The sequence below is a fragment of the Nilaparvata lugens genome, chromosome 1, assembly GCF_014356525.2.
Source record: "Nilaparvata lugens isolate BPH chromosome 1, ASM1435652v1, whole genome shotgun sequence".
In the NCBI taxonomy this organism is placed as follows: Eukaryota; Metazoa; Arthropoda; class Insecta; order Hemiptera; family Delphacidae; genus Nilaparvata; species Nilaparvata lugens.
In genome coordinates, this window is record NC_052504.1 from 6352214 (window position 1) to 6367258 (window position 15045).

Genomic DNA, 15045 nt, shown 5'->3' on the forward strand with positions numbered 1-15045 from the left:
TCTAGGTATATAACTTTAATCAAAATCGTTGGAGCCGTTTTCGAGAAAATCGCGAGAACCCTGCTGCTTTTGACAACATTTTCGCCATTTTAGCCGCCATCTTGAATCGCATTTGATCGAAATTGTTCGTGTCGGATCCTTATAGTGTAAGGACCTTTCCGAGAAGTTAAAAAATGCGCAATGGAAAAGAAATATGATTTTGTATGGATTCGGGACAGCAACGTTCTAGTGAAAAAGGATGAAGCGAGCAAGAGTGTGGTGGTGATAAAAAATGAAAGCGATATTTCAAAGCTGTAAGGTAATCATAAATCACTGGTAAGTTTGTAATGGATATTTGTGATTTACTTGATGACTTAGAAAATATGAATAATAATGAATCAATTAATCTATGTGATTTGAACGAAGTGAAAGTTTTTTTTGCAATGATTCGAATTTAAAACTTTTTCATTTAAATATCAGGAGTATAAGGGAAAATTTTGATGAATTGTTATTTTGTTGTCTGGTCTTGATGTCGCGTTTGATATTATAGTATTAACTGAGTCTTGGCTCACACACGATATAACTGGATTTGATATCTCTGGCTATAACAAAATCATAAAGCCAACAAAATTTAATAAATGTGATGGCATTGTAGTATACATAAAGAATGAACTTAATTATAATATTTTGGAAGTAGATATAGATTATGCCAATGTTTTGAATTTCAAATTAGTGTATGATGAATTGGAGTTTTATTGCACAGCTTTATATAGGTCACCAGAAACTGATATAGCGTGTTTTGTGGATGCTCTAGAGATTTTTCTGAATGAGACAGCACATTTCGAAAATAGGTTAATTGTTGGTGACTCTAATATTGATATTCTTGATAAAAATTTGTCTCTTGTGGGTAATAGATTTTTGGATAATCTTCTTGAATATGGCTTTATAAATTATCTCTATGGCATTACTAGATGTACTACTGTTTTAAGTGAATCGTGTATCGATCAGATCTTTTTGAAAAGTAAGCATTGTCTATTCAAATCAGCTATATATAATTGTGCAATCACAGATCACAATGCAGTGATGTGTTGTGTAGAACGTAAGAGCCGGTTGTCATATGGCAGAGATGTTGAATCTGATTCCCAGGATATTCAGGATTTATTATTTAATGAAGATGTTTTTCAATCAAAAATTAAAACAGAAACATGGAACGATGTTCTTCAGGAGAACGATCCCAGACTAGCTTTCTCTTTGTTTTATGATAGACTTCGTTCATTATTTGACTCTGCAAAAACTGTTAGGAGAAGGATTAGTAATAATACAAAGAAAATCAAACCTTGGGTGACTAATGGTATTCTTCGATGTATGAGGCGAAGAGACAAAATGTCTCTTAAGGTTCGTAAACAACCATTTAATGTACAGCTGATGGATTGTTTTAAATCATATAATCGAACACTGAAGTCGGCATTGCGAACTCTAAAGGAACAGTAGACTATTTCAAGAATAAATTAGTTGAATGTGGAAATAATCTAAGGGCTGTAAGGAAGGTTGTGAATGAAGCAACAGATACCCCTTGTAAAACTAATTGTTCTATTAAAGTTGGTTACCAAGGATAATCGCATTTTGAGATCTTATCAAGTAAATGAAATAGCAGAGGAGCTTAATGAACATTTTGTGAGTGTTGGTAGAAGAATTTATGAAAAAATTACTAAGGTAAAGGACAAGATTTTTAGGGAAAAAACTAATAGATTGTTTTGTAATTCGTTTTTCTTTTTTCCTGTCATAGCAGAGGAAATTGATATGTGTATTAAAAACTTGAAGAAAGGGGTAGCACCAGGATTTGATGGAATTTTTTCTAAATGTCTGAGTTCAAATTCTCGCATAATTTCAGTTCCTCTGGCTCATGTAATAAATTTATCCTTTTTGAATGGTGTTTTCCCCGACGAGTTGAAAAAGGCCACTGTTATTCCTTTGCATAAGAATGGTAACAAAAGTGATCCAGGGAACTATCGCCCAATTTCTCTGCTTTCATGCTTGTCAAAGGTGATTGAGAAATGTGTTAAGACTCGTTTGGTCGAATTCTTGGAAAAATATGAAATTTCATCTAATTGCCAATTTGGTTTTCGTAAGGGTGTAAGTACTTCTGATGCTGTATATAATGTTACTAAGAGAATTATGGAAACACTGGACAGGGAAGAAAAATGTATAGCTGTGTTTTTAAATCTCCAGAAGACTTTTGATACAGTGGACCACAATATTTTATTTAGAAAGTTAGAAGGTATTGGAATTAGAGGTGTTGCTTTGGGTTTCTTCAAAAGCTATCTCAGTTGTAGATCACAGGTGGTTGGTGTTGATGGTATAATGAGCTCAGAATTAGAAATTACGATGGGTGTGCCACAGGGAACAGTTCTGGGTCCAATATTATTTTTGATTTACATTAATGACTTACTCAAGATAGAGCTTGAGAGCTGTTCTTTGTTTTCTTTTGCTGACGACACTGTTGCTATTTTCTGTGCATCAAAATGGGAAGATGTTTTTTGTAGAGCTAATGAGGGTTTGAAAGTTATAAAAAACTGGTTAGATTTCAACTTAGTTTAAATATAGCAAAAACTACTGCAGTGTCATTTTCTTTGACCTCAGCAGGTCGGCCAGATAACCAGGGGAGTTTGACTTTTCATGAAACTGGATGCGATGATAATAGTTGTCTATGTCCTATAATAATATTTAAGAACAGCACCAAATACTTGGGAATAATCATTGATAAGCATTTGAAATGGAGAGACCATATTTCATATTTATATTCTAGGTTGAGGAAGACGCTGTATAAGTTTGTTCAACTGAGAAATATTTTTACAGTTGAGCAAATTAAAATGGTTTTCTTTGCGCTTGTGCAGTCAGTTGTGCGATATGGTATAATTGGCTGGGGTGGTTGTGGTGTTACCGTTCTTAAGCCTCTTATAGTATTGTATAAGAAAATTATTAAAATATGCTTGAAAAAACCGGTTAGATATCCAACAAATTTGCTCTATAAAGGATTTAATGTTCTCAGTATTGAGCACTTGTATGATCTTGACCTAGCTAGTTTTGTCTATTCGTGGCCCAATAGATTCCCTATAGCCCCTCATGGCGGCTATGTTACTCGTAGACAATCTGAGAGATTTTTGCTAGAACCACCTTGTAGAACAGCGGCTGCCAGTGCTCATGCAGCGTATTATGGTCCTAGACTTTTAAACCGTCTGTTGCTTGAAGTTTCTGGAGCATCCCAATGTATACCAATTTGTTATTATTCTTTCACTTTCAAAACTTTTAGACAGTATCTTTGACACTACTTATTAGGGAGACAAAATGAAGACTAATTTTGATTTATTTCTCAAATCTGTTTGTAAATCTCAATTCTATTCTTAAAATACATATCTTACTTAGTATAACAGAGCAGAAGAGAATTTGTTGTTTTATTTTTAAATATTGGTGATCTTTATCTTTGATGTAGAACATATAGTTGAATCTCAATTAGGCCTATACTGATTACAAGAGCAACATTTGTATGAAAATAGCATAAGAGAATGGAATTTTTTTTCTTTTTTTCTTGATATTGTAATGTAAAATTATAAAATCTAATTATGTTATTAATATTACAATGTATATTAGTATCTTATGCTATCCAACATTCTAGAGATACACCATCCCTCATCACAAGCTTTGCTTAAAGAGGGATGCAACATATTATTTAGAATATGATATTTTATGTAAATATTCATTATTTTATAAAGAATTTGTATTTTATGTTTGTAAGTATGAATTGTATATTAATTTTTTGTTGACATTAATAAATTGAAATTGAATTGAAATTGACCTTAAGCTCCAAGTTTCAAGTCATTCCGTTAATTGGGAGATGAGATATCGTGTACACAGACGCACATACACTCATACACACATACAGACCAATACCCAAAAACCACTTTTTTGGACTCAGGTGACCTTAAACGTATGGAAATTTAGAAATTGGGGTACCTTAATTTTTTTCGGAAAGCAATACTTTCCTTACCTATGGTAATAGGGCAAGGAAAGTAATATTTCGTAACTTTCGAAATGTTAAGCTTGAATGTGGGCTACCCATAAACCTGCCCCTATAGTAATGCCCACGTCATAATGGCAATAATTCTAAGAACTATATAGAACTCAATAATTCCAGAACATAATTCTAAGTCAACTTTACGTAGCAAGCTACGTTGAAAGTGTCCTGGACGCCAACTAACCCACAATCTATACAAGACGTCATTCTATATGATCCTCTAATCGTGTTGACGTGGAGAATAGTGGATGTGTTGAGCTGTGAAATTGGATTGTACTTCATGGCGGTGAGAAACGAAAGAGAGAGAATAGTTGGTAGATGGAGGATGAAGAGAGAACACAATCATTGGTGTTGCTATCCTTGTCTATCATTAGACAAAGCAGATAGCACTATCCTTTTCTAGCTCTGCCCATTGCCAGATCGTTTTCTAACAATGTAGAAATAAAGATGGTTAACAAAATATGATTAATCTCAATTATAAGCATTTATTATCAAGTTATTGAAAATATATTCTCTTGACGATTAGTATATAGGCTAATTATTGATCACTTTTAACAAGAATGTAAAATTAATATTCCATCAAAAACATCGGTATCAGTTATCTTCTATAGAAGGCAGTGGCAAGGCAGCGAATCGGCAATGCTGCTCTCCTAGCCATTTCTCCATAGCCATTATAACGTAGACCTCACCAAGTTTCCTGAACGAAATCAAAGTCATTTTTAAACATAGTAGGAATTGAGGGATTGATTTCATCATACATAGTATATGTTGCAGTGAGCTACCCACGGTAAACTACAAAAGCTCGGGACACATATAACCGCACCGAGCCCGTGCCGAGGCACGGCCGAGCTACGTCAGCGACACTGTGATGATGGTAGGAGAACACACATATCCGTGCGACAGCCGAGCGGCAGCAGTGTCTCAGTTATGTAGTGCTACTGTGGTCTAATTTCTGAATATGTTAATAATATAACACTATTAAAGCGTGTTACATCCGATTTAAATTTATATATTTTTTCAATTTTAAACTAATTAACTGTAGACGGTAAGAATCATAGTGCTGGTATATATTTCGATTCATATAACAATACCACAATCAGTCATGTATCGGAAATATATATCAGCAATAAAATTGTTATTTTCTGCCTTATGTATCTAAACGTAATAAGTTTTAAATTTACAATTTGAGACACAGTCACGGGTTCCTTCTTTTATACTTTTTGTTGTTTATTTCATTATTTATTATATTATTATGTCTATCATACCTTTGGCTTGACTTATTATTTGATTATACTTTTACTTTTGGTTCAACATATTTTCACTTTGATCATAAAAAACTGGAAAATTCCGTATCTCATCAATAAGTTTTTTACTCTCTATGTTAAACGAGCCCGCACCGTCTCGTCAAAGAGTGAACTGAACTAGTCGGTGACGGCTCGGGCAACAAACACGGTGACGTTGCTGACGCGGTGCGGTAGTATGTGTCCCGTTTGAAAGCATTTGTTTTCTCACTCACCATAGTACGTCCGTCACACGGGCGTGCCGCGGCGCGGGCTCGATGTGTGGCCCGGCCATAACTCGTATTATCTGTTTAGGCCTACTTTTATAATATTATTGATACGGTATCCATATTGTAAGTTATAATAATTCAAAACACACTGTTAATGGTAAGCAATCATTGGCTAGTCAAACTTCATGCAATTCTTCTAAACGTTTCACTTCACCTTAATGTATTTTTTTCAAATGTGTATAAATAGGAACAATCCACAGAGAATCGAAATTATTCATTGGTTCAATTTTCTTGAAATATTATTTATATAGATACCGGAGTATCATTGAGCTAAAATAAAATTGTTCTCCAGAAAGTAGAAAATACTATTTTAAATTATCCACAGTACGGTACCTGAAGTGCTTGAATGTACATGCAATCTAACATCGTAGCATCTCTATAACAGCAGATATCCAAGATTAGATGACCGTCCTCTTCATACTGGTTTATAATGTGCAGAAAGAAGAAGGGATCCGCAAAGTACTTCTTAACTGGTTTGCCGGTTTTTCTATCTATCAGATGAATTACCGTCTGAAAATGAATTAAGACAGTGAAATTCTTTTGATAATTCATAAATTCCTTCTAGAGGAGAAGCATTGAGTGCATTTTATGATAACTATTGTGGAATTATTTGAATAATGTATTATTTTCTCGATATTGTGATTGATTAGGCAATTTTTTGAAACTTACTTGAATACATTCGACTGGGTAGCAGAAAATACAAAATCACTCATCTGTTCTGAAGCCGTGTCCACACTGAACAAATGTTCGACATACATGTTCGGCAAACATGTTTGTTGAGAAGCCCAGGGACAAACATTTTAAAAAGTTTGGACAATCATTGTTTGTCAAACAAAAAATTACTGTCTTTACAAACATTTTCAGTGTTGACAGCTGTAAAACATAAAACCTGTTCTTCCCACTTACAAATATTTTGTTTGGTGACGCGTCCACACTGGCCACGGGCAAACATTGTTTGTCAAACATAATAGAATTTGCCCAAACTTTTTCTACAAACATGTTTGTCGAACAAATTTTTTCAGTGTGGACACGGCTTGAGAGGAATTTATTTTGGAAAATGGTTTAAACTTGCTCCTCCAGAATAATATAGGCTACTTGCTCTTTCAAAACTATGTACTTGCTATAATGATATACTTGCAATTTTAAAAAGAGACTAATATTTAGCTGTAATTTTTTCAACGAAGTTATTTACCATTCAGATGTTGTATAAAAAATACTAATACTCATCATACAAATAAGTAAGACAGGCAAATGTATATGTGATGAATCTTTGAAAAACTCCTGAAAAGTGTTTAATGCCATAAGAATTTACAAATCAAACTAGAAACTAGTCAAATTTTTACTATATACTACCATATTATTCATGACTTAATAATATCAAGTAACCTGGCTGGCTCAGATCTGGTGTCAGGTCGCAGCTGATCAATTTCAGGGCCTTTGACATGACTTAACGTCTGCGTTTTAGGCAGCCGGGACCGACAGACTTACCGTGGCCTTCCGAAACACGGAAGTGGCCAGAGGTAAATATCTTGCCCGGACTGGGATTTGGACCCGGCCCTCTGGATTATAAAGCAAGCATCATATATCCAATCGACTACGGCCACTCACATTGTATACTAAGACTCCAGACCAGAGTTCCAGACCACACAGGCAATAGGTACCTAGCTTATCAATCTATTAACTATTTGCCTATGTTTTTAAATGTAAATGAATATAATTATGACACGACTTGTAATTTTTTAACAGTCTCTAATCACAGACTCTGTTTGGAGACTGTTGATAACATTAACTTCAACATGACAACCAATAATGTTTTAGAACAATCTTTGAAGTTCCTGAATAGCAAAAAACTTACTTTTTCATTCTTCTTCCACTGCAAACAGGGAGCCATCGGTTTATTCTGAACGTGACGGGAGATCATAGACGTGAATGATATCGAGAGAGGCTGCTCAACTATTATGAAGAAGTTGTCTGTGATGCCAAAAGTGTGCATGTAGGATGGATTCAGTTTCCAGCGCGCGGAAACTGAACCAACCACTTTTGCTTTGTCGAACGCAGTTTTGCCATCGGCTGGAATCAAAACGAATCAAGTCTAATTATCCCAGAACATATGGTTGTGTGGCAGAGAGGACCTGGAGTCCTAACTCCGCCTAATAGAGGCAAATACTCAATAAATCAATCAATCAAAATAGTTACATTATTGTAAAGAACACAACAGGTACGGTATAGAGAATTTGGAATCTCTCTAAAAGACTGTGCAGGGAAAGATAGTGGAATAGGAACAAGTCGAAGTTCAGTTTCCAGCGTGCGGAAACTTAACCAACCACTTCCGCTTTGTTGAACGCAGTTTTGCCATCGGCTGGAATCAAACTGAATCAGATCTTATTATTACAAAACAATGTTTCACTGTGTAGTGGAAATGGAAAAGGCTGAAAGTGCCAAAAAATCAAAAATATTTTTTTTTCTTGGAATGTATTGTAATAGTATATTTCGCACCTAGGACCGAAAATTAGACTTTTCTGGCTCGAAATCGGTTTTCAAGTCCGAGGCCGTAGGCCGAGGACTAGAAAAGATTGAGAGCCGGAAAAACATTTTTGCCCATGGTGAGAACGTTATTTTTCGCCACACAGAAAAATAAACAATATAAATATGAGAATAATTGTTTATTAGGCACTTCCAAAAGCAAAACAGGAAGGTCATAGCTCTAGCAAATCAGAGGTAATCTGAATATCAGGAAATTGTCCAAGTATTTTTATTTTTTATTCTGATTTGTCTAAATAACCTAAAAGATTATGTTCAATTATGTAAGAGGTTGAGTTTATACTTTTTATTCTTCCAAATGCCAATAAGATTATTATTATAATAAATGTTTTGATTATTGAACACAAATAATGAAAAGTTTTTTGATCAGCTGTTTTAGCACACTTGAAATTTGGACAATCTGAATGTCAACGTCAACAATGCTTGTTCGGAAGTTTAGGTTAGAAGTTCTATCCTACTCTGAAAATCGAATTTGAATAGTTTATAATATATATCTTATCTGTATTTTATTCAACCAAATAAAATGATAGTATCTCATTGCAGAATACTTATTCAATTCTAGAAGCATAAACTGATTCCGTTTCATAAACCATTTTGTAAACACGTTCACATCAAATCAGAATCAGCTGACTTCAAGGTTATTTTACAGCCCTAGGGCCGTAAAACATTTACCGGCCTGGTCAGAAAACAATCATTTTTGGCCTCCATATGACGCACGAAAACCAGCTCATTACATCCAAGTTGGGCGAAAAAGTCATTGCCAATAACCTAGGAGATGTTGTAAGTGCCAATAAAATTCCTACTAGTTACTAGAACAGTCGCAAGGAGCAGCACATGTGGAAGTGACATCCAACTGTCCATGGAAAACGCTGTAAGTGCCACCCGCCATGATGAATGTGCCCCACACTGCAACAAGTAGACTAGGTCAGTAGCCAATGCTTCGTGTATGGTAGCACCACGGAATAAGCATAGTGTTTCTTTCCTCTGTGGTAGCACGCGTTCCTAACATCTCGCTTCGATTCTGTCTTTGTGTTCTGTGTATTTCGGTGTGTTTTCGTGATTAGTAATTCAGTTTGTGTTGGTGGTTAAGTTGATGATGAGTGAAAATAGGAAACAAGGCCCAAACAAAACTCATTTAATCAAAGAACGACAGAGAGCTAGGGAGAAAGGACTCCCTTATCAAACAAGTAGAGGCAAGACTGTACAAGGTAAGCCCAAACCCTCTAATTGCGCCACTTGCTCGTTCAAGTATACGTGTAGAGACTTAACTGCGGATTATAAACAGTTACTATTCCTAGATTTTTATAAAATAAATGAACAGAACCAAGGAACATATCTATTGAATCACATACAACTTGTACCTGTTGGTCGTAGGCGTCACAGGCGAAGTATGATGACGCAGAGGAGAGCAGGCGCTCTTGTACTTTCACATATCATGCGCCTGACGGTAAGGGTAAAAATGTGCAAGTTTGCAGTAAAACATTTCGGGTCATTTTTAGAGTTACTCCTAGAAAACTCCAAACAATTCAACTTAAGTATAAACAGGGTAGCTTGGTGTACAATGACACCAGAGGACAGAATGAAAAATCACATATACACAAATATCGATTTACATACAATGATTGGGATTTAGTTCGCCAACATGTGAATTATTCATTCCCCAAATATGAGAGCCACTATTCCCGCAAAAGAACAACGAATGAATTTTTATCACCTGACTTGAATAAACATCGTATGTTCCAATGTTCCAAAGCACAATATCCAACTAGTGAAGTGACATACAAATACTATGCTCAAGTTTTCCAATCAGACTTTCCAAAACTGAAATTTAAATGTTTAGCAACAGACTCTTGCAAAAAAATGTGACATGTTCAAAGTGCAAAGACTTCAAGCTTCCAGTGAAAATGTCAGGAATGAGATGAAAGGCAAGAATTACATCATAGGAAATCAGAAAAAGCACAAGAGTGTATGAAGAATGATATTATATCTTCCCAGCTTCCAAGTTCTAACGCCAACTGTTTATGTATGGACTTGCAACAAGTCATGTTCGTTCCCATGGTTACCCATAGTGATATGTTTTATTCCAGACTACTGTCATGTTACAACTTGGGAATTCACGTGAATAATCATGGGTCTGCATATATGTGTATGTGGCATGAAGGGGTTGGTGGGCGGGGAGCTAATGAAATATCATCTTGTTTCTTTAAGGTTGTTACTTCTGAGTCCCTATTGACAAGAAGAAGGCTAATTTTGTGGTGTGACAACTGTGGAGCACAGAACAAGAACCAGTTTCTTTTAATGGCAGTCATTTATTTGGTTAAAAAAGGATTCTATCGCTCTATTGATTTAAAATATTTAGTTAGTGGGCATAGTTATATGAACTGCGACCGCGACTTTGGAGTTATCGAGAAGAGACGCAAAACTTGTAAAGCAATGGTCCCGAGAGATTTAGAAAATATAGTTGCAACTGCTTGTGTAAAGAATCCTTTCAACGTTGTGTCTATGAAAACGGGAGATTTTATTGACTTCAAAGAGCTTGCTAAAAACTACCTCAACACTAAAAACCTAAAAATAAGTAAAATTTCACATTTTTGTATTTCATATAAGAATCCGGGTATTGTAAAAGTGGCTTCACATTTGGGAATGGGGGAAGATATTGTTACTTGGGAGAAGGTTCATGTTTTAAAAAAGAATGTAAACCTTGAAGACCTTCCTGATGTTGATGAATTACCAAAAGTTCAATTCCAATGTAAAATATCGCAAGAGAAAAAGAATGATCTGGGAGGAATGATTCAATACTTGAAAGAGGAAGAGGATAAAGCGTTCTACAGAGCCATTATAGATAGACTTCTATAGCCTACCGTGAACGAGTAAGGAGGTGATAATCAGGAGGAAGAAGAAGCCGAAGATGACAACTAGGAAGTGAAGCAGAAGAAGAAGAAGTGAGGAATGCATTCTGCTAATCCAAAACAAAGACAATATGTGAGTTTTGCATTATCATTTTGTTTTAAATATTTTATTTTATTCTCATTATGTTATGCCATTATTTTTATTCCTAATGTTATTCTTATGTTGAGCATATTCCACTTTTCAAATAATTTATGAACTCTCAAGTTTTTCAAATGAATATTACCAAGAGTTTTTAAAGGAAGGTTGAACATGTTAAGTTAACAGTATGGGAAAGTAGCAGTATGTTTACATGATTTTGAAAACTATAACCAAAACTCAGAGATTACTAAGAAAGAAGCAAAACTACTATGAACATACATCATTCTTATCTAATGAATAATGGACTTTCAGCCTTTTCAGGCGCACACCATGGCACTTACAGCATTTCCCAAGAAGATAAGCATGATACATTCAGCTTTTTCAAAGCAAAATCAATTAAAATTAGTAGAAATAGAAGAATAGGTACTGTTGAAATACGAAATTATTATATGTCCTGTGTTTCAATATGATTTTATTGCATTTTAAAAGGTTGAGATGGGAGTTGAAATGAGTTTTTATTGAATACTGAAAATTTTACTCCCTGGTAGGCCTACTTTCAGCCTTTTCCATTTCCATTACACTATTGTAAAGAACACAATAGGTACATAGTATTTGGAATCCCCTTACAAGACTATGTGCAGGTTGCACAAAAGCCGGTTAAATTTTATTCGTGATTAATTCCACAAGAACCAATAAAAGAAACTGTCTTTTAAAAAAGCATTCTCTGATTGGTTCTCGTGAGATTAAACACGGTTACAATTTAACCGGATTTTGTGCAACCGAGTCAATACCATCTGTGAAAACTGGTAAATCTAATTTGAAAATGATCCCAGGAGCCCATATACCGGTACTTGGGCGAAATGTGCACTGCCCATTGCCGTTGCTCTACCCATATATTCTGTTTGAGGACCAATATTAGTAGCAAAATGGTCGAAGCTGAAAATATGTTTATATGTGAAAACAATCGTTAAAAGGTCAAGTCTAACAGTGTAGGTACCCAGAAACTATCCAACATAAAAAGGCTTAATAACAAATTATTGTAGCGAACAAAACTACCCCTAGAGATATTTTAACTCATCTTCGACTGGAGGTAGCCTATTAACAACTAAAATGATTCATCTTCTCATCTTGTTTGTTTTTATTGGAGTTTAAGGATAAAATAGCAAACAAACTCTTTGCGATAGAATGCGATGAACAAATATTTTGGTTGAGTAGTATAGACCTACCGTAGTTTTGGTCACTGACCTATTTGTGAGGGTGGTGGAAACTTGACAATGTTGAAGCAGGGACCGCAGCAGTTGAAGCCAATGCCCACATTGAAGACGGTACCATCGTTCATCACATGTGGATGAGAGGTGTGGTTGACAATATTCACATGCTCCGAGATATTCACCTGCTCAAAAACAAGCACTACATTCAAATGCCTCTTCTAAAAGATTCTAAAATCTATTTAATTTCAAATTTCGTAGCTGAAGAATAATGAATTTTAAATATTTCATGTTGTTCATCAAATTACAATGTGCAATAATTGGTCAATCTTCATAAATTAGTGATGGTCACTTTCTACAAAGTTTGTTCAACTATTATTTTGTTCATGAAGGGCGGAGTCAGGACTCTTGAACATTTAAACCCGTTTAATCAATGTATGGTCGCATTTATTATAATGTGCATCAACTGAGTCAGCTGATAGTTTAAACTCGATTTAAAACTTTTTCGGAGAAAGCGACCCATGTACTTAACGAAATAAACTTTAATGTCTTCTCAAAGGTGTCGTTAACAATTTTTTCGCTTATCATTCCTAAATAGCCTAGCTTTTTTGAATAGGAGTTAAATAGCTGAAGAAATTTTTACTATTATGATAAATTATCCATTAATCTGGGTACCTAATCTGTAGTGAGATCCACGTTATAATGACAGTATTTGATGAGGAAAAAATTGTGTTGCTATCGTTGTCGCTATCATTCCATACAGCAGATATCATTTCAAGCTCCACAACTCTGTCAATTGCTATCGTTGTCGCTATCATTCCATACAGCAGATATCATTTCAAGCTCCGCAACTCTGTCAGATTGTTTTTCAACAATGTCGAATTACAATCAATTGACGCAAAATATTCAATAACAATTTGTAAATGTGTTAATTTATCATTGTAATAGTAGATTTCGCACCTAGGGCCGAAAATGAGACTTTTCCGGCTCGAAATCGGGTTTAATAGAAAAGATTGAGAGCGGGAAACACATTTTTGCCCATGGTGCGAATGCTATTTTTCGCCACACCGAAAAATAAAACAATATACATGTATGAGAATAATTGTTTATTGGGCACTTCCGAAAGCAAAACTAGAAGGTCATAGCTCTAGCAAATCTGAGGTTATCTGAATATCAGGAAATTGTCCAAGTATTTTTTATTTTCCATTCTGATTTGTCTTAATAACCTAAAAGATTATGTTCAATTATGTGGGAGGTTGAGTTTATACTTTTTTATTCTTTCAAATGACAATAAGATGATATTATTATAAATATTTTAATTGTTGAATAATAAACACAAATAATGAAAAGTTTTTGATCAGCTGTTTTAGCACACTTGAAATTTGGCCAATCTGAATGTCAACGTCAACAATGCTTGTTGTCATCAACTTCGGAAGTTTAGGTTACAAGTTCTATCCTACTCTGAAAATCGAATTTGAATAGTTTATAATATTTATATCTTATCTGTATTTCATTCATCCAAATAAAATGATAGTAGGCCTATCTCATTGCAGAATACTTATTCAATTCTAGAAGCATAAACTGATTCCGTTTCATAAACCATTTTGTAAACACGTTCACATCAAATCAGAATCAGCTGACTTCAAGGTTATTTTACAGCCCTAGGGCTGTAAAACTTTTACCGGCCTGGTCAGAAAACAATCATTTATCAATCATATGGAGGCCGAAAATGATTGTTTTCTGACCAGGCCGGTAAGAGTTTTACGACATTCAGATTGGCCAAATTTCAAGTGTGCTAAAACAGCTGATCAAAAAACTTTTCATCATTTGTGTTTATTATTCAAGAATCAAAACATTTATAATAATATCATCTTATTGTCATTTGGAAGAATAAAAAGTATAAACTCAACCTCTTACATAATTGAACATAATCTTTTAGGTTATTTAGACAAATCAGAATAAAAAATAAAATTACTTGGACAATTTCCTGATATTCAGATTACCTCAGATTTACTAGAGCTATGACCTTCCTGTTTTGCTTTCGGAAGTGCCTAATAAACAATTATTCTCATATTTATATTGTTTATTTTTCTGTGTGGCGAAAAATAACGTTCTCACCATGGGCAAAAATGTTTTTCCGGCTACAATCTTTTCTAGTCCTCAGCCTACGGCCTCGGACTTGAAAACCGATTTCGAGCCGGAAAAGTCTCATTTTCGGCCCAAGGTGCGAAATATAGCCTACTATTCTTGACGAATAAAATACAATCTCATGTCGTTTGAATAGATTCAATCAATCTCATGTCGATTAAATAGATTTGATTAATCTAATGTGGATGGATTGAATAGAAATTAAATGATAATTACCCTTTCTAATGTATCCAAAGTTTCTGAATCGATGCGGTGTATAACACTAGTCTCTGCGAACGCATACAGCTCATCACCGAATGGGTAGATCGATATCATTGCATTGTCCGACATTTCTCCGGGATTGAAGAGCACTGAAAACCTGTAGAGAGAAGGATGTTCTCAGGACAGTAGAAAACGCAAATCGTAATAATTTCAACTACTCTCTTATTAAATATAAAGAAAATAAAAATCTCAGTATCCTTTTTTTAAAATATTTTATCACAACATAAAAATTCATATCACTTGAAAATGGCATAAATGACCGAAACATGTTGTGATAA

The 15045-nt window shown here is 34.7% G+C and overlaps 1 protein-coding gene across 1 annotated transcript in view; it reads right to left on the reverse strand.

Annotated features, from left to right (window-relative positions):
* The window catches only part of LOC111044599 (carotenoid isomerooxygenase), a 29535-nt gene that overhangs the window by 5568 nt on the left and 8922 nt on the right, over positions 1 to 15045 (reverse strand). Inside the window, exons 4-7 of the mRNA XM_039428951.1 lie at positions 14723 to 14864; positions 12396 to 12543; positions 7477 to 7691; positions 5955 to 6131 (exon numbers count right to left, since the gene is read on the reverse strand). Coding sequence (XP_039284885.1) covers positions 5955 to 6131; positions 7477 to 7691; positions 12396 to 12543; positions 14723 to 14864 — 682 coding nt within the window. The remainder of the gene's footprint in view (positions 1 to 5954; positions 6132 to 7476; positions 7692 to 12395; positions 12544 to 14722; positions 14865 to 15045) is intronic.